The sequence below is a fragment of the Callithrix jacchus genome, chromosome 10 (genome assembly GCF_049354715.1).
Source record: "Callithrix jacchus isolate 240 chromosome 10, calJac240_pri, whole genome shotgun sequence".
Classification (NCBI taxonomy): Eukaryota; Metazoa; Chordata; class Mammalia; order Primates; family Cebidae; genus Callithrix; species Callithrix jacchus.
The window spans coordinates 46,654,924-46,682,480 of NC_133511.1; the positions used below are offsets into that span (position 1 = coordinate 46,654,924).

The window sequence follows — 27,557 nt, forward strand, 5'->3', positions numbered from 1 at the left end:
CAACAGCACATATGGCCCCTCACTCCCACAGAACCTCCAATTGGCCTTTTAGCATCCTGTTCAAATACGAAGATATTAGAAGAAAGTTTCTAAAGTATAAGACAGAGACAATAAAGAATGAAACAAAAGAACTCAAATAGAAAATACAAAAACCCAAACCAAAAAACCCACTATAAACATTTAAAGTAGATAATATTCTGCATCCATGAAACAATAGCAGGATGCTATAAAAAAAGGAAAATAATCAGAGAAAAAGAACAACCTTTTAGAAACTACAATCTTCTGACAATCAAAAGCTCAAAATAAAAGTTAGAAGACACAGTTAAGAAAATTTGTCCAGAACATGAAACCAAAAGAAAAATAAATGAACTAAAAGGAAGAGAAGAAAAAAATTGAAGATTAATGTAGATCAGTATTTCTCAACATTATTTTAATCATCCCTTAAGGAGTCTTTTTAGACTTTTCAAATTGCCCCTACCTTCATTCAGTTTTAATAACCACAAATACACTATATATTTATGTATATTTGTGCTTTGTACATAAAAATAGTTTTTTTCACCTCCCCAAGAACCAATTTTTATCCCCTTGCGGGAAGTAACACCCTTGTTAAGAATGCATAGCACAGTCCATACAACTTCCAACTAAAAGGTGTTCCACAAAAAGAGAAAATAGTGCAAACTACCTGGAAAACTATATTTAGAGGTATTTAACTGAAGTGAAAGAAGACAGACACTTTAAGTAACTTTAAGCAAATGAAATAAAGAGGATCATTTACTACACAAAAAAAGGCGTACACAAAGAAAATATAATCACATAAAATACTAATGGACTCAGCAGCGAAAAAAATCTACGTATTACCATGATGACAATTTAGCTTACTTTTTGCTTAAACACACTGCAACTAGGAAAGTAAATACAAGAAGAAATACTTAAAAAGACTTGAAAAGTAACTGCCTCGAGTGAGTGGTATTAAAGGATGTTGTAGGGGGCAGGAAGAACTGCTGTTTCATGTTATACCTTTGAGCACTATTTCCCTTTTTAAATTACTTTTGTGTAATGTGATGAAAAAAAGTATTACCCTAAGAAGTATACTAAAGGCTATGATGAGAACTCCCAAGACTTCATGAGACAGAAACTTAAAAGAGTTTACCAAACAAATGGCACTTAGTAAGTCTTGAAGGGAGGAAGAGAAAGATCATGAGGGCCTGGTAGTTCACCTACCAGGGGTTTTGGTAGGGATTTTAGTTCACCTACCTAGGGATTTTGACTTATTTAGACTTATTCCTAGACTTAAACGATTGCAGAGTTTTAAACAGGGAAAAACAGAGGGAGATTACTCTGAATACACCACTGAAAAATGGATTGCAGTAAAGCAAGACTGGAAACTGGGAGACAATGGGAGTTGTAGCAACTATCCAAGAAAAAAAATAGCCTAAATTAAATAAATGGTATTGGGAATGGAAAGATGTGGACATATTCAGGAGTTCAAAAAGTAGAAGATTTGGTGATTTATTTGGTATTAAGGAAGTAATGATAAGGGAAGGGCCAAAACTTGACATCTGGGTACTATACACTGAAAAAAGAAGGCTAAAGGCTAAAGAGGTAAATGTAAGGGAATATATGGATTTCCCTTTTAGACAAAGTGACATTATTGCAATCTCAAACATGAATCATTAAATTACAGTAACTAATGATGAGAATTTCCCAATGCTCATTCTGAATTAGGGAGAGTATTAATCAATTCCTTATCAGTTGTGATTTGTTGAACAGTGCGACAGGAGAACAGCTTCCAAAGCCTAGTAATAAAGGGGATATTTCTACCTTCCTTAATTCTTTCATTTTTAAATTTTTTCTAAATCGTTTCATTCCTATAAAATAATTTTTTGTTTTTAAGACACAGTCTTGCTCTGTTGCCCATGTTGGAGTGCACTGGTAGGACCACAGCTCAGTGCAGCCTCAACCTCCTGGGCTCAAGCGATCCTCCCACCTCAGTCTCCCAAGTAGCTGGGACTACACAGGTAAGTGCCACCAGCTGGGGTTTCGCTGTGTTACACGAGGCTGGTCTCGATCCTCTCATCTCAGCCTCCCAAAGTGCTGGGATTACAGGTATGACTCACTGCACCTGGCATGCCTCCCTTAATTCTTTCAAATGCTTAGAAACACAAGTACAGTATTTTATAGCTAAAGAACAAAACAATATTAACATTACAACTTTCTTGTTCAACTACTATACTAATGAGAATATAACTTCTATGTACCTTTCTATTGACAAAGCTAATTTTCCCCTTTAAAAAATAATTTATTTTGATAAATTTGATTGAGAAAATTAGTGAATCTGAATTCTAAAAATAATTATGAAATTCACATAAGACTTTTTATTAAAAATTGCAGGGATGGGTTTTTTTTTTTCCTGACACCTGGATGTAGAAAGTAGTACAGTGAAGAAACGTATCTGTTGATACTGACCATAAAGCCAGGATATAAGCATAATAATCCTATAAAAATACAATAAAAGAGCAGTGAAGGTAGGAAAGTAGGTGACAAACGGAAAGAGAAAAAAAAAAACCCGAGTGTATCCTAAAGAAACACATTTAGAATACAGACATTAAAGGAAGAAGAGGGAATAACAGTGCCAGAACATGGAAAATAAAAAAATTTTTGTCTACAATAAGTTGGTTTCGCCATATACAAGATAAAGAAACTACATAGTCATAGTTATTACCAATGCCACATTTAAGTCCAACTTTTAAATACAGTTTACAAAAAACATTTTTCCCTTTTCTTTAGACTAACCTAGAAGTCAGTCTAGGTTTCTTTTTCTTTTTTTTCCATCTTCCTTTTCTGCTATAACTTAACAAAAAACGTTTAGCACTCTGAAAAAATGTAGGCCAGGTACGGTGGCTCACACCTGTAATCACAGCACTTTGGGAGGCTGAGGACAGATCACCTGAAGTCAGGAGTTCAAGACCAGCCTGGCCAACATGGTGAAACCCTGTTTCTACTAAAAACACAAATATTAGCTGGGTGTGGTGGTGGGCATCTTCAATTCCAGCTATTTGGGAGGCTAAGACAGGAGACTCACTTGAACCCAGAAGGCGGAGGTTGCAGTGAGCCGAGATCACGCCACTGCATTCCAGCCTGCGCAACAGAGCAAGACTCCATCTCAAAAAAAAAAAAGGTAGAAATCTGGCAAATTATTTAAAATTATTGTTTTATCAAACCACCTATTTACCTAGTATAGAAGTTCTGCCACTTGCTGGTGACTCTGCTTCTTGTATAGCACTAAGTTCATGCTGGTTTAAGTCCAAACCATATTTGACTTTTGCTACAGGTGGCTTTGAGGATCTTATACCCAGTTCTTTTTCCAGATGCTCACCTATTAAGTCAATGACAAAGTTGGGTACAATAAAAAAAATCTATTAACATACTTTTAACTTTTCTTCAACTAGCAAGCTACAGGGGACGTAAACAAGGACTAACAAGTGGAATAATAACAATAAAACACAATTATCTTACCACTTTGCTTGGCACTAGAATCTTCTGAAACCAGCTGATTATCATCAGTGTTGTTCCTATCTGCATGCCTAATGTCTTCCTGATCATTTCCTGCTAGATCTTGTATATTAGAAAACCACTCTTTGAGCTGCCCCATCTTCTGAGTTTTTAAATCATTTCCAACTGTGGGCTTACTTATCTGAAAAAGTGGAGATGAGGGTGGGGAAACACAAATTGGGGGATCATGTGACGAGTTCTTCATTAGATTTTTATCTCCTGGCCAGGCATGATGGCTCATGCCTGTAATCCAAGCACTTTGGAGGCCAAGGCGGGCGAATCACCTGAGGTCGGGAGTTCAAGACCAGCCTGACCAACATGGTGAAACCCCATCTTTATTTATAAAAAACCCCCCGTCTTTATTTATAAAAAAGATTTATATCTCCCTTCTTAAATTAGAATGTCAACCAAATAAATAGTTCCATCAATCACACTTTAAAATTTTATCTATATATAAAAAATAAGATGTGCTTCTAATGCCAAAAGGATAATATTTCCATTGAAAATAAAACCATTTGGCCGGACACAGTCACTTATGCCTGTAATCCCAGCACTTTGGGAGGCTGAGGCGGGTGGGTCACCTGAAGTAAGGAGTTTGAGAAAAGCCTGGCCAACGTGGTGAAATCCGGTCTCTACTAAAAATATAATAATTAGCTGGACATGGTAGTGCGTGCCTATAATACCAGCTACTCAGGAGGCTGAGGCAGGACAATCACTTGAACTGGGAGGCGGAAGTTACAGTGAGCTGAGATTGCACCAATGTACTCCAGCCTGGGCAACACAGCAAAATTCTGCCTCAAATAAAAAAGGAAAAGAGAAAAAAAGAAAGAAAATAGAACCACTCACAGCCTTGGACTTAAAAACTTAGCCTCTGACCAGGCATAGTGGATCACACCTGTAATCCCAGCACTTTGGGAGGCTGAGGCAGGTGGATCAAGAGGTCAGGAGATGCAGACTATCCTGGCCAACATGATGACACAGCGTCTCTACTAAAAATACAAAAATTAGCTGGATGTGGTGGCACATGCCTGTATTCCCAGCTACTCAGGAGGCTGAGGCAGGAGAATTGCTTCAACCAGGCAGTTGGAGGCTACAGTAAGCCACAGCACCACTGCACTCCAGCCTGGCAACAGAGTGAGACAACAAGCAAACAACAACAACTTAGCCTCCATTGCATCTTTCCATAAGAGATTACATTTGAGTATCTCATTCTGCTTTTGTCATTACTTTCCCTTTAAATGACCAGTAAATCTCTAGACATCAACTCTTCCTGAACCCAACTCAGGCTTCTTCTTGATATCAAAGGTTTTGTAGAATTCTATTTAGACTAAATAATAAATTTAGGAAGTGGCCTTTTATTTATTTTTTTGAGATAGGGTCTCCCTCATTGCCCAGGCAGAAGTACAGTGGCATAATATGGCCAACTGCAGCCTCAACCACCTGGGCTCAAGATATCCTCCCACCTAAGCTTCCAGAGTAGCTGGGACTAGATGTACACGCTACCCCACACCTGGCTAATTTTTGTATTTTCTGTCAAGACAGGGTTTTGCCATGTTGCCCAGGCTGGTCTCGAACTCCTGGGCACAGGGGATCCCCCTGGCATGGCCTCCAAAGTGTTGAGATTACAGGTCTGGATCACCACTCCCAGCAGAAGTGGCCTTTTAAAATAAAAGATACATTCAAATTTAGAACATACTCGTCTCCCAGGTAGAGCAACTATGAATGAGTCACTGGGTCAGAGTCTTACGAACAATTCAGATACAAGCAGCAGGTCCTGCTGTACGTCAGCCTAAAATCATGCTAGTTTTGCAACAAGTAATAATAGTGTCACTTGAGAAAAAAGATAGCATTGATGTAAATTTGCATATAAATGTCAGCAAAGAGCACAATGTCTACAGCTATGTAAGAGAAATCCTGTTAACCAGTTATTTTTATAATTTTAATCTTATAGTAAGCTTAAAATCCATTAAAACAAAACTCCAAAATGAGAATCTATACTGTTTTGTAGTGTGTTTGCATTTGAAATTAATTGAGCTTTGGGCCATGTGTGGTGGCTCACACCTGTAATCCTAGCACTTTGAGAGGCTGAGGTTGGTTAGGGACTAACCTGGCTAACAAGGCAAAACCCAGTCTCTACTTAAAAAAAAAAATTACAAAATTTAGCTGGGCATGGTGGCACACAGCTGTAATCTGAGCTACTCAGGAGGGTAAGGCATAAGAATCACTTAAACCCAGGAGACAGATGTTGTAGTGAGCTGACATGGTGCCATTGCACTTCAGCCTGGATGATAGAGCAAGACCTTGTCTCCAAAAAAAAAAAAAAGTAAAACTAAAAAAAATGAAATTAATAGGGCTTCATGTAACTATTCACCCCATAAACACTGTGTGGGTGGATCAATTTTTGTTTTAATTTCCACATTATTTAGGGTAGAAAATCAAAGCACAGTTGAGGTCAAACTACTTATTCTCAACTAAAAACTTGTAATCCTATTATTAAAAACTAATTTGGATTTAAGCTTCTATTGTTTCATTATTATTCAGGTTTAAAACATACCTGACTGTCTTTAAGGAAATCCTTCAATGTCTCATCATGTTTCTGTATCTGCTGCTGCAATGCTGTTTGTCTCTGTACAAGCAATTTTTCTTGGGTTTTCTGGCTATAATGCAGAACTTCTCTTTGTAGTTCCAACTGCTTCTGAAGTCCCAAGTTATCTTGCTGGGCTAAGACAGGCTGTGAAAAACTCAAGAGTCTATCTTGAAATGCTGGGATCACTGGATCACTTTGGGGAGCTGCATGTTCATTATGGGATGAGTATAATTCACAAGTGCTTTTAGGTTTAGTTTCTGCAAAAGGTAGTGGAATAAATGAATGCTCTGTTTCCTTGGGTAGCAACAGAGAGGGGATAGTATGCTCAGCAGATTCACTTTTGTTCAACTTTGTTTGTTTATTTAAAGGCAGTTCTCCCTGGGATTTCTCGTAAGAATACATCACTTCCCTTTGTACATCCAATTGAGCTGTCAAATTATCTTCCTGAGGCAGAATAGACTGTGATAAACTCAAAAGTCTATCCTGTAACCTTGGGATCTCAGGATAACCTGAGGGAACAGTATCATTACTTTTGGTTGGGAGAGACTTCTGGGTTCTTTCAGAGTCAGCAACAGGCAGTACTATCTGGGATAGATATGAAGAGGAGCTAATTTGTTCAGATGATACTCTTTTCTCCAATTCCCTTAATGTTTGCAAAAGCAATTCTTCTTGGACTTCTTGACTAGATCGAATGGCTTTCTTCTGTGCATCTAACTGCTGTTGAAGTGCTTGCAAATCACTATGGTGAGAATGGATAAAATGCTCAGGAGATACCTTTTCCTCAAATGTACATGGTTTTGACAAAATCAATTCTTTCTGGGTTTTCTCAATAGAAGGAAAGAAATCTGTCTGGGTATGCAAGTTTTCTTCAAGTGCAATCAAATTATCTTGTTGAGGTAAAACAACATGTGATAAACCCAAAAGCCCATCAGGCAATCTTGATATCTCAGCGTGACCTGAGGAGAGCATATTATCACCATTAATTGAACATGGTTCTTGGTTTCTTTCAGATTCAGTAAGAGGTAATGAGGCAAATGAATGCTGTGGTATTAGGGGTAAGGAAGAGGTGTCAACCTGCTTGGGAGATATTCTTCCCTCCCATTCACTCCATTTATGTAAAAGTAATTCTTCCCGAGCTTCTTGTCTAGCTAGAATGATGGCTTCTCTCTGTGTAGCTAACTTTTCTTGAAGTGCCTTCAAATTATCTTGTTGAGGTTGGATAAGTTGTGATATCCTCAAAAGTCTATTCTGCAACTGTGGGATCTGAAGATGGGTTGAAGAAATTTTACTTTCACTTTCTATTGAAAGAGGTTCCAGGATTGTGCCAGACTCAGCTGAAGCTAATGAAGTAAATGAAAGCTGTACCAACTGAGGTACAAATGAAGATGAACCGGTTTGTTCAGAAGATGTATTTTCTTGGGTTTTCCGGCTGAATTTCTCAGTGTCTAGCCATGCTTGGTGTTCCTCCAAATTATCTTGTAGAGGTAGTATATGTTGTGAAATTCTCCTAGGCTCAGCTTTAGCAGAAGCTTGTGAAGCAACTGAATGTTTAACCACCATTGGTAAGGATGAAGAGCTCACCAGCCCAGACTTACTGTCTCCTGAATCTCTTTGTCTATGTAAGAGTAATGCCACCTGAGCTTCAGGCTGAGCCTGAAGAGTATCCCTCTGCTTAGTCAATTGTTCTTGGAGCAACTTCAAACTATCATGTAGAGGTAGGAACTGCTGTAGGAAACTCGAAGATCCATCCTGAGTTTTGGGGATGTCAGATTGGCAAAAAACAAGTCCTTTCTCGCTCTTAGATGAATATTGCTCCTGGATTTTTCCAGGTTTTCTATCAGCAGAAGGTAGTGAAGTAAATATATGCTGAGCTATCTGAAAAGGGAGAGAAGAGGGCTCAGACTGTTCAGAACATGCTCTTCCATCCAATTCACTCTGTTTATGTACACACAATACTTCCTGGGCTTCTCGCCTAGCCTGAAGGCTATCCTTCTGAATATTCAACTGCTCTTGGAGAAATTTAAGATTATTTTGCTGTGATAAGATAGGCTGTGAAAAATTCAAAAGCCTATCCTGAAGTTGTGAGATCACATGATGGTCTGAGGAAATTGCAGTATTATTCTTGGCTGGTGAAGATTCCTGGATGCTCCCCAAATCAGCTTTGGCAGAAGGCAATAAAGCAGATGAATTGGGAGTTACCAAGGGAAGGAATACTGAGAGGCCAGTTTGCTGTTCCAATTCTTTCTGTTTGCACAAAAGCAACTGCTCCTGAGCTTCCTGTCTTGCCTGAAGAACTTTCTTCTGTAGGTCTAACTGTTCTTGGAGGGCTTTCATATTACCTTGTTGGGCTATGATATTCTCTGAGGGTAGCAAATGCCTATCATGCATCTGGCTGACGATAGCATGGCTTGTGGAAACTGTACTTTTCCTCATGGTTGAAAACGGTTCTTGCATTTTTCCTGATTCAACTTTAACAGGTGGAGAACTAAAAGAATGCTGAAGTAATAGTGGTACAAATGAAGAAGGTTCAGTTGGCTTGGAAGACGTATTTTCACTATTCTCTGAGAACATCTGTTGGGAATCTAAACTTTGAAAAGTTGTTACCCTAAATGTTTCAGATATTTTTCTAGCATCCTGTGATACTAGCTGCCTATCATGTGACAAAGCCCTTGAAAGTGTCTCAGAATCTTCAGAGATCAATTTATAGTCTCTCTGTTGTGTTTCAGTCTGAGAGAACTGCATTAAATGTTCTTGTGATTTTAAAGACTGATTGGTTAAAATATTTGAAACACCTAATGTTTCTGTTGTTTCCACTTGTCTTTGTGGAAAGTGATTTTGTCTGGCTTCCTGAAAATGACCTTGTTCTAATTTGGAGGTCTGTATAGGCTGTATGGGTTGGTATTTGTTAGGACTCAACTTGAGTCTCTGACCTTGATCCCAATGCTCTGATACAGCCCTTGGTCTCTCAGATTTCCATGATGGCACTGATACAGTGGAATCAGTTATCAATGATGGAGCTGACATCCATGGGCACCTTCCTTTTAACACGGTTTGATATTCAAGTAATCGTTTCCTGGCTGTTTCAACAGACTGCCTGTGTAACCTAACAAAAACAAAAGAAAACAATTACTCTTTTTTAATAAAAAATAAAAGCCCCATATCTGTACATTAAATTTAACAAACAGTAATCTAGGGTTGGCAATACTCATGGTGAAAAGAAATTACACTCATGTTGTCCTTTAAGAATGGCAGTTCTACATGCCATAGTTCTAAGGAAATCCAAATTAGATCATCATATAAACAAAATAATGAATCTTAAAAATGTAGCCACATACAATCTCATATAAATTATACCCTAGCTAATACCTGTTTTGTTGTAAAAGCTGATGTTGATAGTTACGAATCAATTGCCTATGACTATCTTCATCAGAAATTACAGTGCAAGATGCTGGAACAATGCCAACCTAATAAAAGACAAAGTTACTAATTAAAAGAGATATTTAGAAATAAATACTAAAGTATTTTTACATACAGTTCTATAATTGTAAACTTCTATACAGCTTCCATTAGTAAGAAATAAACTAATCTGTCATTCTCCTTTAGTGCCCATCCAAAAGCTCAATGTACTCATTACCTACAAACCATGGTCATATCTACTAATATCCTATAGAAACTAAAAGACAAAAGCCGTAACTGGGCAAATTTACTATATATACATACATTACATTAAAAAAAGACCAAATATAAATTACAAATGCATTTTACTTTTGTTTTTTTTGAAATGGAGTCTCACTCTGCAACTTCCACCTACTGCGTTGACGTGATTCTCCTGCATCAGCCTCCTGAGTAGCTGGGATTACAGGCATGTGCCACCATGCCCAACTAATTTTTTATTTTTAGTAGAAATGGAGTTTCACCATAGTGGCCAAGCTGGTTTAAACTTTTGACCTGAAGTGATCTGTCTCGGCCTCTCAAAATGCTGGGGTTAACAGGTGTGAGCCACTGCACCCAGCCAACCATTTCACTTTTCTAAACGCAACAAGTGCTCATATTTTCTTGCCCCCGTCACCAAAAGATTTATATAGTGGTGAGATTTTTCTGCATCCTACCCCAGTCTGTTGAGTAGTTTTTTTTCTGTTTTCTTCTTCCAGCTGAGCCTTGAAGCAGTCAGTTTCTAATCTCAATTTCTGCTGTTCAATTTGTTCAAGTAATTCCAACTGCTTTTGCTTCTGCTCTTCTATTTCCATTATCTAGGTAACAAAAATACTATTGATCTATTAACAACAAACTCATACGAAGGGAAAGCTAATACACATTCCATTTAAAAGAAAGAAGTTTCTTCACGAAGTGTACCAATTTCAAAGAAATAAGTAGTGATGCTTTATCTCTGTTATTATCACTGACAGACTGAGGATGGGAGTAAAAGATGGGAAAAGAGAAAAAGGGAGAGAAGTAAAAAAAGGCAGAAGGAAACAAAAGCATAAATACATTAACTATTTCTGCTTTCTAAGAGCACAGGGAAACCCTGATCACCACTGAAGAACTACTTTGAAGCAGCAAATGATGTACAGCCAAATTCTATCTTCACACACTTAATAGTATAAATAATGAGTACAGAAATTAAATATCAAGGCCTCCTAAAATACTTTAATTTCTTAGCTATACCCATTAAGAGGTATAGTTATCTAGAAGCAAAGAACAACATTCTGTGTCTGTTTTGTCAGGCATGGAACAGAAGAAAATAGCAGAAAGATAACACAAACTCTAATATTATATAAGCATACTTACATTCTAAGTAATATGAACATGTTTGAGTAACTATGAGTTTCATGAGGACAAAACTAGCCTGCCAAATCTACCACCTTAGTCCCTTCCTATCTGCAATTTAGCTTTTGTGGTTTAATTACTCAGGTCAACAGCAGCCAGAAAATATTAAATGGAAAATTCCAGAAATAATTCATAAGTTTTAAATTATGCACTGTTCTAAGTAGTGCAATTAAATCTTGCACTGTCCGGTTGAAACAAGAATAATCCCGTTGTCCAGCATATCATGCTATAAACTCAATCAGGCCACTTGTTACTTGGTAGCCATCTTGGTTACAAAAACTTGCCTGTTGCAGCATCACAGTACTCGTGTTCAAATAACCCTTGTTTTACTTCACTATGGCTCCAAAGCATAAGAGCAGTAATACTGGCAATTCAGATGTATCAAAGAGAGGCTGTAAAGTGCTTCCTTTTAGTGAAAAGTTGAAAGTTCTCAATAAGGAAAGAAAAAAAAAATTGTACACTGATTGCTAACATCTATGGGAAGAGTAAATTTTCTATCAGTGGAATTATAAAGAAGGAAAAAATTTCACCCATACTATATACAGGAATCAATACTATCTGCAGTTCAGTACTATCAGGCATCCATTAGGGGTCTAGGAACATATACCCTGTGGATAAGCAGAGACTACTATACAGTCCTTGATAGATAAAATATTTACTAAGTAAAAAAAGGAATGCACATTCAGTTTTATTATATAAAGAATAGCACTTCTACTAGAGATAATGAACAATGATCTTCTTTTCAAGATAAAAACAAAGTCTCGACCAGATTCTTTGCCTATTCCTAATTAGGCAACAGTGGCTTCAACTGAGTTCCTGTCTTCCTCTTCCTTACTTTCCCTCACTCATAGGAAGCCCTGAATTTAGACTGTTTACAGTTCTGTAGTACATCTAGAACCATACTATCCATACAGTGGTTAGTAGCTGTATGTGACTACTTAAATTTAATTAAAATTAAATAAAACTTAAAATTCAGTTCCTCAGTTACACTAACATTTTAAGAATTCAACAGCCTATGTGGCTAATAGATACATGCTAGACATAGATACAGAACATTTCCATCATCATAGAAAGTGCTAATGAACAATATTGTTCTAGACTATTGATAAGAAAATATTTTTTCTTTTTTTTGAGATGAGTTTTACTCTTGTCGCCTAGGCTGGAATACAGTGGTGCAACCTCGGCTCACTGCAACCTCCACCTCCTGGATTCAAGTGATTCTCATGCCTCAGCCTTCTGAGTAGCTGGAATTATAGGCGCATACCACCACGTGCAGCTAATTTTTGTATTTTTAGTAGAGACGGGGTTTTGCCATGCTGGCCAGGCTGGTCTTGAACTCCTGACTTCTGGTGATCCACCCACCTAGACCTCCCAAAGTGCTGGGATTATAAGCATAAGCCACCGTGCCCAGCCTGAGAAAATATTTATCTGAGAAGAAATACTGGCACATGGAATTCTCACTCCCCAGCTGTATTTTTGAAAAAACAAACTAGGACTACAACCTGACTTGCTTAGTAATAATTAGCCTCCTTTTAGGTAAGTTGGGTTGAAAAATCTTTTATTAATAGTAGATGAGACCAAAATTGTAAGTTAAGGAGAATTTTTTTTTTTTTTTTCAGATGGGTCTTACTCTGTCACCCAGCCTGGAGTGCAGTGGCATGATCTTGACTCACTGCAACCTTCGCCTCCTGGATTCAAGCAATCTTCCCACCTTAGCCTCCAGGATGGCTGGGATTACAGGTGTGTATCACCTTACCCACCTAATTTTTAGTAGAGATCGGGTTTCACCATGTTGGCCAGGTTGGTCTCAAACTCCTCGGCTCCAGAGATCTGCCCACCTCGGGCTCCCAAAGTGCTAGAATTTCAAGCATGAGCTACCACGGCTGGCCTAAAGAGGTTAAAGTTTAGCTTGGGCAATATGGTAAGACCTCATCTCTACTATGAAAAAAAAAAAAAAAAAACAGCTGGATATGGTGGCCCATGCCTGTAGTCCCAGCTACTCAGGAGGCTGAGGTCAGAGGACTGAACTGAAGAGGTCAAGGCTGCAGTGAGCCATGATCATGCCACTGTACTCCAGCCTGGGCGACAGAGCAAAAACAGGGGGTTGTATATGAAAAATTTTTCCTCTGGCGCGGTGGCTCACGCCCATAATCCCAGCACTTTGGGAGGCTGAGGTGGGTGGATCACGAGGTCAAGAGATTGAGACCATCCTGGTCAACATGGTGAAACCCCATCTCTACTAAAAATACAAAAATTAGTGGGGCGTGGTGGTGCACGCCTGTAGTCCCAGCTACTCAGGAGGCTGAAGCAGGAGTATTGCTTGAACTCAGGAGGTAGAGGGGGCAGTGAGCCGAGATCAAGCCATTGTACTCCAGCCTGGGCAACGAGAGTGAAACTCTGTCTCAAAAAAAAAACATTTTTTTTCCCCCTCTGAAATATATTTTTCAAAAAAACTTGTGGGATTACAAAGCCCATCTGAGTGTCTAATACTATGATAAGGACTTGTTAATTCAACATTTATTGTATACTTACTATGTACAAAGCATTGTATCAGAAACTATGTAGGATAAACTCAATCTTTTAAAGATAGTTTCCGCTTTTTAAAAGCTAATAAGTTTTATAGGGAAGGTAAGACACATACAAATATATAAAATATAAAGCAGACACAGAAAGGATTGAATGAGTAGTATGAGCAAAGACAACATGCATTCTATCAGCTGAATGTCTGTGTAAGACAATGTCAAAAACATTATATCAAAAGTAGCCAGACATTAAAACAAATGTCATTAGTCAAACGAAATTATATAATAGTACCGAGTGGGGCGGTGGGGGGAATAAATCTTTAAAAATAAAAATTCAAATTACCTGTTTCTGCCTTGCTGACTTTCTAATCCTGGCTGCTTCTTCTTGAGGATGAAGTAGAACTGAACTCTGAGCTACAGTTGTGATAGGCAGAGTCTCTTTTATTTCTAGGGGAATGCCCCAAACAAAAATTAGTTTAAATAATTTAGAATTATGACACCATTATAATGCCCTTTCTTAATATATCACATGTAATTTTATTAAAAAAAAAAATGATGTGAGGAGTCAAATTTAATTTGAGGATGTGATAAAAAGAAATACCTTGTTCTTTTCCAGAGTTTGTACCACACGAAAGTGATTTATCCTCACTAGTAAGTGGTCCAGACTCTATTGTTAGTGTATCACTTTCAACAACTGTAATAGATAATACCACTGTTATTAAGAATATCTCATTGTCAAGCTTAAATCAAAGCAAAATAACAAAATTCTGGTATTAACAAATTCAATCTAGGGCCACCTGAATATCTCATTTAGTTAAGATCCAGTCACCTTCCTGATGATCAAATATATTTCTCATTAAACCCAAGCCTAATAATACGACATGAAAGACTGAAATTGTGAAAACGTGAAGAACTGATTTAAAAGATACGCTGATAAGGTTTCAAACACAGTGGAAAAGCATAACAAGAGTGAAAATAACAAGGAATCAAAGTTAAAAGAGACGCTAACGAAATGTCAACGTATCTTTGATATATCTAGATGCTAGAATTTTTTTTTTTTAAAGTAATTTGTGAAACCAGAGCAGAGAAGGAAGTTAAAGCAATTTGTTCTGATCATATTTGGGTAGCCAGATACTCTGCATGGAGCAGCCGTTTCTGTTCACTTATTTATTCATTTGGCACCTACTTATGTGGTACATACTGGGGATACCACAGTGAATGAGAAAAGGCTTCAAGGAGGCTTACAGAATAGATAGCAGAACCATCATATAATTATCCCCCAAAAAATTATAATAGTAGAAATCGTGACAAGTACTATACAAGAGAAGTGAAGGGTTATACAATAGAGTATAATAAATAATAACTTGCTGGGCAAGATGAAATTTCTCTGAGGAAATTACATTTAAGCAGACACCTGAAAGGTAAAGAAGAACCAGCCAGGTTAACTATGTGAAGATGTATAGGAGACTTTCCAGACAGACCAACAGGTACAAAACTCCCCATAAGGATAAAGAAACAAACCTTGGCCCATTCAAGGAACTGAAAGATCAGTGTGCATGGGCTATAGTCAGGCAAGGGGGAGAATAAAGCAAGATGAGAATGGAGAAAGCCTCCTCATTATAGGCCCTTTATCAAAAGATATGAGAGTCCCCTTTTTTGGATTCCAATACCATATTCTCCCCAACTTCTCTGGTCACTCCTTTCACTGACTTTGCTATCTGCCCTTTCTCTAGCCATCTTCTAGATGCTGGAATCCCTCACATGGTCTTATATGCCCTCTTTTCACTGAATTCTTTCCCCTCCAAGTGGTTTTCTATGTTCATGGCATTAAACATCATATATATGTCTAGATTCCAAATTTACCTCTCTTCCTTTAAACTATTCAATTAATTCAACAAATGTTAACTGAGCACCTATTTTGTATAAGGCAGTACTCCAGGCTTTGGGGACACAGCAATGTAGAAAATCAAAGCTCCTATCCTTATGCATAGGTGGGGTAGGCATTAAGACAATAAGCAAAGTAAGTACCAAAGTCATTTTATTGCCCATCAGGTATTGATAAGTGCTATGGGGGGAAAGCAGGGTAAAGGGGATAGGAAGTGAAAGGTGTGGAGGTTGGAGTAGAGGTGGGGAGGCGTAGAAGCGTGCCATTTGAGAAAGTGATAGCTGAGTAAACATGTGAAAGAAGTGAGGAAGTGAGTCAATACCCAAGAAAAAGAGAAGTCTAGCCAAAAAGACCAGCAATTGCTAAGACCAGGAGCCCTATGTTTGCTATTTGAGAAATAGTGAGGAAGCTGGCATCTACAGTGCAGAAGATGAGAAGGGAGGTGTGGCAGGAAAATGAAGTCAGAAGGGTAGTGGGTATTAGAGGAGCAGTGGTGGGGGTGTATATATGCAGGTCACATAAGGCTTTGAAACCACTATACACTCTCTGGCTTTTACTGAGTGAAACTGACAGTTATTGGAGGGCTTCACTCAGAGGAATTACATGAGATTATTTGTTTTTAAGAGGCGTGTTAATAGACCATAATAGGTAGGTGCAAAGGCTGATGACAGCAGGCTACTACAAGAATCTACCTAGAAAATGAATGTGGCTTAAACTAGGATGTAGATGGTAAGAAATGGTTGGACTATTGATATATTTCGAGGGTAGGATTAACTGGATCAGCTAATAGTTTGGATGTAAGATATGAAAAGAGGCAACCAGAATGATTATAAGCTTTTTGGCTTGAGTAAGGGAATTAAAATATTGCCAGATGCTCAAATGTGAAATACTGTAGGAAAAGCAGATGTGTGGTGGGAGGGGATATCAACAGTTCACTTCTGAACACACTTAAGATATTGTTAGACATACAAGAGATGATAAACAGTTAAATAAATAAGTTGAGTTCAAAGAGAAGGCCTAAACTAGACATACACCCTTGGGAGACATCAGTTTATAGATGATAATGTAAAGTGTGACATTTGAGATCATCTAGGGAGTTTTGGCACAAAGAGAAGGGACTTGCAGAACAAGCTCCAGGGGCAATGGTTAATCACTGTGGAGATGTGGATAAACAGCAAAGAAAATGAAAGAGGAAACAGTAAAGTGGGAAAACTAAAGGAAGGGACTGTCAAGAGGCCAAGGGAAGAAAATACTTCAAGGCTTCCTGTGGGACTCAGGAAAAATCCAAAACCCAAATACATAAGTCACTTTGCTCAAAAGCACAGAAGCAAAACATTTCCATACAAATCTAATCACATTTTTAAAAGAATCTCCATTAAGGAGATACTTGAATTGTGTGTGAACAGATACTTTATAACTTCTGGAAATATATTTAAGAGCCTATTTTTCCAATCAAAAAATTATTTAAAATCAGCAAATAAGAAACCAAATATCTGGTGGGAATACAATACACTCAAAACCCATTAACACGCTCATATATCCTTTGATCAGGAGTTATTCTTTCAAGAGTTCTTCCTCTGGAAGTCAAGATGTGGGCAAAGACTTCACTAAAAGGATGCCCACTATAGCACAAAAAAATACCAAGAAAAATTAGAAAACAGCCTAAACATGTCATTAAGGAACTGGTTAATTTTGATTCATTGATTACATTGGAATAAATATACATAAATAATACTACATTAAAAGTGTTCTGTAACCTCTATTCTTCGGATTTTCAGGAACGAACCTACTTTTGAACAATTTAAAAGGGGTTTATAGAAAATGAGACTCTTGGAGAGAAATACCTTGTTCCTGCCCAGAGGATAGCATTCTCTCTTCGCTGGCAAGTGTTCCTGACTCAATCGTTGGTGCTTTACTCTCAATTTCACTAACAGTCGTAATCATTTCATTTTCATCCTCAGACATGGATTGAATTGTCCAGAGAGATTTTTGGCTTCGGATCTTATTTAACAATTTTTTAAAAAGAACTTTTGAAGGAATCTTTTGGGTCTTCATTGCCAAGGGAACTAAAAGAAATAAAGAAAAAAAAGGGACTGTGATATCATTCACTAAGATAGCAAAACTAGGTAGAGAAGGTTTCAGTAGAGAAGAGAAGATTATAAATTTATTGCTAGACATGGAGTTTTAAGTAACTATGGGAAAGCCAAGTGAAAAATTTCAGAATGCTGGAGCAGAGATGTTTGAAAGATCAAAATTTGTGCTACCCAGCATTACACACAAAGTATCTAGAAATAACTGAATACCAGTAGGATCTCTGATGATCTGACAAGTCTGTGCTTACCTTTGTTGTGCTGAACCTCTACTGACTCAAATGGAGATGGCACCAAGTTCAAGAGGCCAAATAAGAGATCCAAACCTAGCCAATGAGCTATGCAGTTTCACTGAGGGAATATATACAAGGGAGAGTCCAGTGGCAGCAGGCTGGACTGAAGAACTGCAAAATCCATGCAGTTTAAATAGCATTGTCACTTAGTACTCTTTTCCTTATGACCTCCAACTGACAACCTTTACTGAACCCAAAACTTGATGCCTTGATCCTCTGTATGGCTCATGTTTCACATGATGAGACAGGGGCTCAGATGTTCCTCACAGACAAGAAACAAATCTCCAGGTTGGCATCTCCTAGATTCCCTAGCTCAGAACCACATTCAGGTGTGTGTGCCACACAGGGTCATTCTCAGGATATGCTTAAGTTATTGCTATCAGGTATGTCTACCATGCAATATTTTAAATGAATTCAGAATTGAGCACCTAACTCAAATAACTTAAAAATCTTCAGATCATCTGTACGTATCAATAAAATTTCCTCCTGCACATATGAAAAAGGATTATCCATGATGGAAATATGAAAACATTGTTTCCTTTAGCTACCGTTCCCATCAGTATTATTCATTGCTTGCACTTAAATCAAATCAGATTTTCCTAACTGTTGGCTAAGGATTAGCATTTATTTCTGTGAAATATTGTAATATTTAGAACAGAAAGGTTTTTACCATCTGTTTCACTAGAACATATTATTTCAGCTTCTGTCACTGGAAGGTCTTCAGCTGTACCCAAATTTTCTTGTTCCATTGATAGGTCCAGCTCTTCATCTTGGATGTGATCAGTCACAGTGGGCAAAGGCTCTGGTTCAAGGTGCAAAATCAGATTCCCTTTTACCTCTTAAAAAAGAAATATAGAGACATGTTTCCATTCCAAAATGATTAAAAATAACTGTATCACAAAAATGCAAAGGCCACTGTAATGCCTTAATCTAAAATATGGAGGTCTCCTTCAAACTGAGACCCCATTTCAAAATAAAAACTGCTTTATCATTAGACATATTTTCCCACCAAAATGTTTAAAACCACTACTGAAAACCCCACTGAAAATAACTTACTCCTGTCTGCATTGTACATATCTTCAAAGGCAAATTCCAATTCTCTCTGCCAGTCTTCCTTCATTTCACTGCGTTTGTATGGAAGTTCAACTAGTTGTGGTGGCATTTGTGCTACAGTCTGTCTCCTACGTGCCAGGTCCTCTTGCTGTAGCTGTTTGAGTTCTTTCATTAGTTTCTCCTGATTCTTCAAGAATAAAGAGAACAAAAACCGAGTCACAAACTTTGTATGGTAATATTAACAGTGTTGTGGGTAGGGGAAATGAGGATCAGGGCATAAGCTTCTCTCTTCTCTTCTATCATTTGTTCAGTCAAAAGACAGACATTTATTCATTCAACAATTATTTGCTGAGTACCAGTTACCACATTAAGTGCTAGGGACACAATCTCAACCCTACCCTAGTAGTATAAGACCAACAAACAATTAGCATTATGTTAGTAAGTACCATGAGTTAGGCCATAAAGCTTCAAAAAGTGTCTGCCAGTTACAGTTTTACTTTCAGAGGAAAGTCATGAAGTTAATTTCTATATAAGTTGGCATGGCTCCTGTAATGTACTTTGTTCCAGTTCTTCATGTACCCGTCTCAGGTAAGCACCAAGACCCACAGTGACTGTGGCTGTACCCAGAATATTCCTTCTTACTTCTTTCATACTCTTATGAATTTCCATGATTAAAAGAGATCTGAATGTATTTCTTTAAGCTTAAAGAGTGTGGCTATCATGAAAGTTCAATCAGTGTTTTACGGAGGTTATCTAATGGAATTTTGGTGGTGGGAGGTAAGGAGGAAGAACAAGGAAAAACTTTCCATTCCTTGGGATAAGGATTTAACCAGACAAAAGTTGGTGAAAGAGAACAAGTACATGTAAGAAAAAACCTGCAACACAAAGGTATGGAGATAGAGGCACGGGATAGTCAGAAAATAGCACACTGTTCATCACAGCTAGTGCATGGAAGGCAAGGATGATTAAGGAAAGAAGATTAAAACTGGAGAAGCAGGTAGAAGTCAAATATTAGTTAATATAAACACTGGAAGGAAAAAGGGTCCCAGGCCATAATATGGTCTGCAGCAAAAAGGTTCAGACAGGAAAAATGAAATCCTCTATTAGCAGTGAGATTGCATGGTAGAGAAATCCTGCATTAAAAATGGTAACGGGCCAGGCACAGTGGCTCATGCATATAATACCAGCACTTTGGGGGGCTGAGGTGGGCAGAACGTTTGATGTCAGGAGTTCATGACCAGCCTGACCAACATGGTGAAACCCTGTCTTTAATAAAAACACAAAAAAATTGAGCAGGGCACAGTGGCTCACACCTGTAATCTCAGCACTTTACGATGCCAAGGCAGGTGGATCATGAGGTCAGGAGATCCTGGTGAACATGGTGAAACCCCAACTCTTCTAAAAATAAAAAAATTAGCCAGGTGTGATGGTGCATGCCTGCAGTCCCAGCTACTCGGGAGAACAAAGTAGTAAAATTGGTTGAACCCAGGAGGTGGAGGTTGCAGTGAGCCGAGATAATGCCAGTGCACTCCAGCCTGGGCGACAGAGCAAGACTGCCTTAAATAAAATTAGCTGGGTGTGGTGTCACATGCCTATACTCCCAGCTACTCAGGAGGCTGAGGCAGGATTGCTAGAATCCAGGAGGCGGAGGTTGCAGTGGGCCAAGATCCCACCACTGCATTCCAGCATAGGCGACAGAGTGAGACTGTGAGAAAAAAAAAACAACAAAAAACACACACATGAAACGAACACAGAGAGGTTAACTAATTTGCCTGAGATCAAACAGCTGACTGGCCAAGAAGAGAGAGAAATCCTGGCAGAATGGCTGTGGAGCCCACCTGCTTAAACTATTAAACACCACAGCTTTTATAGAAGAATCTGTTCAATTTATGACTGTTTTTTGTGTCTGTTTTATTGTAAGTTTAAACCTAAGATGGGGAGAATTACTGATAATAATTCAGACATTCAGCTATTTTAGTCATAGTTCACTCCTAGCTTATAAAAGCTAAAAATTTAAAGGAGAAGCTCATGATTTAGTTCAAACTATAAAAATAAACTTATATAAAAAAAATTAATTCCCAATGTATTTTTAAGAAGTACTTAAAAACTAATTCCTAAGATGGGTGTTTAAAACATCCAAATGTATTAGTCAAATTCAGAAAATAAAAAATCAGACTTCTAATAAGATGAATCATTTTTATGCCACATTTCAAGGCTAAGCACTAAATGAATAACCATGACAGAAGTGAAGCTAAAACTATAAAGTCAGCTTTCAATATAATATTTTGCACATTTATGACAGTCACTACTGATTGACAAAATCTCACTCTGTTACCACAGTAAAGTGTAGTAGTGCAATCTCGACTCACCGCAGCTTCTGCCTCCCAGGCTCAAGCAATCCTCCCAGCTCAGCCTTCTTGGGAAATGAGGTCCCAGGCTACAGTACAGTCCCAAATTGGAATTGGCTGTATTGCCACCAGGCCTGGCTAATTTTTGGATTTTTGGTAGAGAGAGTTTCTGCATGTTGCCCAGCCTGGTCTTGAACTCCTGGGCTCAAAGCAATCTGCCCACGTTGACCTCCCAAAGTGTTGGGATTATAGGCATAAGCCATCTTGACTGGTCTTGACAGTAACTTTTAATTTTATTTTTTGAGACAGGGTTTTGCTCTGTGGCCCAGGCTGGCAGGCAGTGGTGTGGTATGATCTCAGCTTACTGCAACCTCCTTGTCCCAGGCTCAGGTGATCCTCCCACCTCAGCCTACCAAATAGCTGGGACTACAGGCACATAACACCATGCCTGGTTACTTTTTCTGCTTTTAGTCGAGACGGGGTTTCTCCATGTAGCTAGGCTTGAACTCCTGGGCCCAGGCGATCTGCCTGCCTCGGCCTCCCAGAGTGCTGGGATGGCATGCATGAGCCACTGTGATCGACCTATTGATGGTAACTTTTTAAAAGCTCCAATAGCATGGATGATGATTTTACTTTTGAAACCACATTCTGCAAAGCCAAAAAGTGCTTTGCTCAATACATATTTAATAAACTAAATCCTCAACTTTATAGAGCACATGTTACTGAAAAAATTGAATTAGAAAAGTGATTTTTCTTTAAGCTGTTTTGGACTCATTAAAATGTTAAACTTTTAATAAATTCATTAGTAAAATTTCTAAAAGAGCAATACACCAGGAGAATAGCATAACCCAATCAGAACTTAAAATGGGAGGGCAAAGAAAGTTAGGAAACTTGAAATCATATGAATCAGATTATACTGAACTCCACCCTTCCTACCTTTCTTGAGCTCATTCACTAATCAGTCCCGCAATGCTGTTAGTAAGTCTATCAGTAATGGTCACAAGTGGAATTTAAGTCTTACTTGAGCCAAATGGATCTTCTTCATTGCTTGGAATCCCCGTACATGTGCCTTTTCAAACTGTTGCATTCTCTCTTGTGCTGCCTGTTTTTGTAGCTCTTCCAATCGTTTAGCTTCTTCTTCAGCAGCCAAATGAGCATCTGGCTAGCAGTCAATCAGTAACATTTTAGGCATAATTTTTAAAGTGTGAGACAAGCAATAACTAAAAAACAAAACAACCTTAAAGTCATATTTTCTACATATATAAAATTAAATATAAGGAGTTATATTTTTAAATGCCCATAATTATCAACAGCATGTATCTATGAAAGGGATCAAATTGATTGTATAAATTTTTATGAGTTACTCATTTTAAAACAGATTAGGTTATACTCCTTCAAACACATTTCTCCATCACTTTGTAAGTAAAGAAATCTTTGCTTTTTCTGGGAAGCCAAGGCAGGCGGATCACCCAAGGTCACCCTGGCCAACATAGTAAAACTCCATCTCTACTAAAAATACAAAAATTAGCCAGGTGTGGTGGTGGGCACCTATAACCTCAGCTACTTGAGAGACTGAGGCAGGAGAATTGCTTGAGTCCAGGAGGAGGAGGTTGCAGTAAGCTAAGATTGTACCACTGCACTCTAGCCTGGGGAACAGAGAAAGACTCTGTTTCAAAAAAAAAAAATAAAAAGAAACCTCATTAAAATGACAGTATTGAAAACTAAACACCCACAAAGCTCATTAACATAACACACAAAAAGTAAGAGGCACACAGTCTGGATTTACTTTTTTTTTTTTTTTTTTAAGAGATCAGGTCTTTGTTGAGCAGGCTAGTCTCAAGCAATCCTCCCACCTAAGCCTCCAGAAGTGCTGGGATTACAGGCGTGAGCTACCATACCCAGCCTGGATTTACGTTTATTATCTGAATATTCGCTTTCAAGTACAGGTAAATATTCTAAATGTAACCAGCAGTAAAAGTCATTTTCTGTCTTTTGCATGTAGAAATTCTGCCAGCCAGTTGAAACAATTAATGATGACCAAGAAGACAGCTATTAACTTCATGTGTAAAATTATTAAAAATGTCAAATAGTGAGAAAAATAGGTAAAGAGATTGATGGTTAATAAATTAATAAAGAGTATACTGGCCAAACAAATTTATTAAAAATATACCCGCTTTGAGCCACTAAATATTCATGTAAAACTAAATAACATCAGGCAAGACAAAAACAGATTAAATCAAAATTATAATATGTAGATTTAGTATATCAGTATGTATGATATTAAATAAAATAACCTCTAAGAACAACATTTCAATTGATTTCAACCATGAGGTTTTCAAGAAAAAAGTTGTTTATAAATTCATTTGAAAAAAGTGCTATGTAACTGTCACTGACAAGGAATACACATGATGAAGGCTATGAGTAAGTAATGTAGGACTTTCAAGCATATGGTATTTTGTTCAGTTCTGTATAGAGGTAGTGAATGTAGCAAATCATAATGTAGAGACTTACTGGCTCTAAGTACAACTACATAATTCTTCTTCAGCCAAAGACAAATATTATGACATACAAGAGATTTTTGGAATGACTTCATCAGGATATTAAAAACACACACACACAATAACAGCTCTTATGTGCTAAAAAGGCTGACTGAACAAATGAAAGTAGTTTATTTGCAGAAAGCTGCTAAAGAAAAATACCCAAACATATATGTCAAGGGTGCAAGTATTTTTCATAAGATACCTGCTGTAAAGGTAATATCGCTTTTCTCCAGGGAAGGTGCTAAAATTATTGTGCATGTGCTATAAGTTGAGTGCAGATGAAAATTCAGAGGTAATTTTATCTTGAAAGCCAAGCACATTGATCATCACGTTTTAAATCCAAGATTTAAGGACAGATTTTTCCTAAGTAATGGAGTAAAGCAGCAAATAGAAAAAAAAAAAAAAAAAAAAACGAATAAAAATGTTTACAGTAATAAATCTATTTCTGAAAATATTCAGAAATCATATCTTCAATCAGTACACAAAGCTCATAAAACTGCTAGAAACAAAATCTGTCTGTGGTCCCTAGCTTTTTTCTAACCCTTTAACATTGTAACTACTAATCTAATATTTTAGCCCAAAAATTGAAAAGGAGTTAGGTCTTCTAGTTACTATCAAAAAAGAAAGCTTATGAATGTTAATTTAATACCATCAGCAGCACCATATGCTGATGGAGTTCCAGGAAAAAAAATTCATCATCACTCTTAGTTAAAAGGTAACATCTTTTTAATATCACAAAAATGCAGTAAACAGTAAAGTAGTTAGCAACAAATTAAGTTATTGTTCCTACATTATAATACTGAAATGGTAATACTTGACAATTTAAAATAAATGTCAGATTTACACTCACATCTTAGAAGTTCATTCTGTGATGATATTCACTTTAGTTCTTAACTGAATATTGCTTTTAATACCTGCTATTAAGCAGTCAACCAAAATGTATATTTGTTGCATTCTAAATGCCACAGGAATGCTATAAAGTTTATTTTCTTAGTAGCCAAATATATTCAATAAGAGAAAAATTAAAACCCACTGAAGCGGAGAAACAGCAATTATAATAACAATGTATTTGTTACTCTTAAGACTGGCAATAATTTTTTAAAAATAATATTCTGTGCAGACAAGGTTATGGTAAGCTGGCCATTCTCATGTTGCTGATGCTTTTTAAAAAGCAATTTAATGATCTGAATCAAATGTTAACACAGTTTGGAGCCAAAAACTTTCTCTTTATGCTAACATTACTTACAGAAGCAAAAAATAAAACAATGGTTAAATAAATGCTATGCAAAATATTAAGTTGATACTAAAAATAATGCTTTGAAAAGTTTGTGTATATGTTTATATTTAAATAAAACTTATAATGAATTTATTAAAACATTACCCATATTCCATTTTGGTGACAGAATTGGTGGTTTTCCAATTGTTTATGCTTATGTGTATAGTTCCAATATTTTCACAAACAGCATGTAATATTTTATGACAAAAAAGTCCTAAAATATGCTATTTTAAAATATAACCATTTAAATAGCCAACTAGTTTAATCCATATTAAAGCAACATGAAAATTCAAAGCATAACTAAAAGATTTTTATAATTACCAATTGCCCAAGTTTTGAAGTCTGGGAACACCATACATATAACTAAGGTATAATTCAATGCAATGTACACAGAAATAATAAAGCGAGGGCATGAACAAACAATAAGTCAATCACCTGTTTTGTGTCTATCTCTCTATTCACAAAAGTATGAAGATGATGGTAGGTAGAACTATTGGTTTTGACTGCAGAAATTCTTTTTATTTCAATGTTCTGGAAAAGAGAACATAAAAAAATGGGTTAAAAGTATTTTTATTTAAAGCCGAATCCAATGCAAAAAAAGTGATTTTGTATTTTAATGAGTTTTCATCCAAAACAAGCTAAAAATCTGCTCATAATGAAATCAAATTTTTACAGAGTCAAATTACTTCAAATTTTAATACAAGTATCAGATTCATCAGTATTTCAAATCATCTTCAAGGTGTGGCTAACTAATCAATGTGTTGTATTCATCTCAATTTTTAAGTTATTTATAGAGACATTTCATCTTTAAATTTCCTGAATATAGAAAGACTTACAGGCCAGATCAAATGAAATGAAAAGCACTTCATTGTATTTATAAGAAAACAACCTGTACCATTATGTCCTCTTCCATATCTAATCACAAAAATTCTACTGTAGTTCATACTAGTCTTATTTTCTCAATGTTTAATGATGTATTTGAGTTTTGGTCCTGAAACACTTGCCAATATTTAAATTACCCTTATTCCAGAACAAAACAACTCTCAAGAATGAAAATAAACTACCTTCCCCCTTACCCTTCCTGTATTTTGTAGTAAAAGCAGATTCAGTCCATCACAACCTATCACACGTTGATGTTTAACTAATCAACTAAACTGACAAAGAATATTAAGTGCCTACTATGTGTTAAACATTATACAAAGCATTGTGAACAGCAACGAGAAGTAAAATAAAATAAAGGCCCCTGGCTTCAAAGAACTCAGAGTAACAGTTCTTAACAACTAGAAGTTCTAACAATTAGACATAAATAATAACCATGCATTTTACAGGTAACATAAAAAAATTCACAAAGAAATGGTTAACACTTCTACTGGATCTCTTCCTGTATTACATCCTAGTAGTGAAAACTTAGCAAAGTCCCTCAGCTTTTCTGTCCCTCAGCTTTCTCAAGAAAAGTGGGTTTACAGCTATCAATATACCATATGATCATTGTGACAGTTACTGTAAGAATTAATAAAAAGCACTTTTAATTTTTTTAAGGCCTGTTGACGAGGCCAGAGTACAGTGGCATGATCATAGCTCATTGCAACTCCTGGGGTCAAGCGATCCATATGCTTCAGCCTACCATGGCTAGGACTACAGGTATGTAGGACCGTGCCTGGATTATTCAATGACATCATGAATGCAACACAGGTTGGAAGAGAGACAAGTTTAAATAAGAATAGGTTGAGAATTAACCAAAGTTTTAGCTATATGAATGTGGAATGATGAGGAGGACTCAAGTGGAAAGAAAACAAACAATATAAAAGACAAGAAGGGCCTGGGCGCAATGGCTCATGCCTGTATTCCCAGCACTTTGGGAGGCCGAGGCAGGTAGATCACTTGAGTTCAGGAGTTTGAGACCAGGCTGGCCAACATGTAGAAACCCCTTCTCTACTAAAAATACAAAAATTAGCCGGCCATGGTGGCACACACTTGTAATCCCAGCTACTTTGGAGGCTGAGGCAGGATAATCGCTTGAACCCAGGAGGTGAAGGTTGCAGTGAGCCGAGATCACGCCACTGCACTCCAGCCTGGGTGACAGAGTGAGACTCTGTCTCAAAAAAAAAAAAAAAAAAACTCCACAGGTAAACAATATACAGCCAAAGTGGAGAATTACCTAGATCAGTCAGAAGATAACTAATTGGCAAGTACCTGAAATACATCCAGATATGTACAATAGAGAGACCTTATTCAGGATCTTATCATTTAGGTAAAAGATTAAACTGACAACTAACGAAAACATTAACTAGCATAAATATATTTGAGACAGGGTCTTGCTATGTTGCCCAGCCTGTTCTTCAACTCCTGGGTTCAAGCAATCCTCCCACCTCAGCCTTCTAAGTAGCTGAGATCAAAGGAAGGTGCCACCGTACCCAGCTTTATCCAGTTACTATTAAAGTTCAGTAAGAAACTTAAGTCACTAAACAAAAATTCAGAGATGGTAATACACATTAGAATGTTTCAAAGAATCTTAGTAGCTTTTAAATCAATGCCTTGGGAGGCTGAGGCAGGCGGATCATGAGGTCAGGAGTTCGAGACCATC

General features: G+C 37.3%; 1 protein-coding gene across 15 annotated transcripts in view; it reads right to left on the reverse strand.

The window, feature by feature from the left end:
• Positions 1-27,557, reverse strand: part of CEP295 (centrosomal protein 295) — a 58,091-nt gene that overhangs the window by 19,265 nt on the left and 11,269 nt on the right. For 4 of the 15 annotated variants that reach the window (XM_078339945.1, XM_078339942.1, XM_078339943.1 and 1 more), the window contains exons 6-17: positions 25,409-25,504; positions 22,179-22,315; positions 18,813-18,996; positions 18,427-18,594; positions 17,218-17,439; positions 14,090-14,182; positions 13,832-13,935; positions 10,249-10,389; positions 9,506-9,603; positions 6,107-9,242; positions 3,517-3,694; positions 3,233-3,376 (exon numbers count right to left, since the gene is read on the reverse strand). In XM_078339945.1, coding sequence (XP_078196071.1) covers positions 3,233-3,376; positions 3,517-3,694; positions 6,107-9,242; positions 9,506-9,603; positions 10,249-10,389; positions 13,832-13,935; positions 14,090-14,182; positions 17,218-17,439; positions 18,427-18,594; positions 18,813-18,996; positions 22,179-22,244 — 4,534 coding nt within the window. In that variant the 5' untranslated portion in view covers positions 22,245-22,315; positions 25,409-25,504. Of the gene's footprint in view, positions 1-3,232; positions 3,377-3,516; positions 3,695-6,106; positions 9,243-9,505; positions 9,604-10,248; positions 10,406-13,831; positions 13,936-14,089; positions 14,183-17,217; positions 17,440-18,426; positions 18,595-18,812; positions 18,997-22,178; positions 22,320-25,408; positions 25,505-27,557 lie in introns of all 15 variants that reach the window. The other 11 variants (XM_035265243.3, XM_035265242.3, XM_054241795.2 and 8 more) reach the window with 4 other exon arrangements.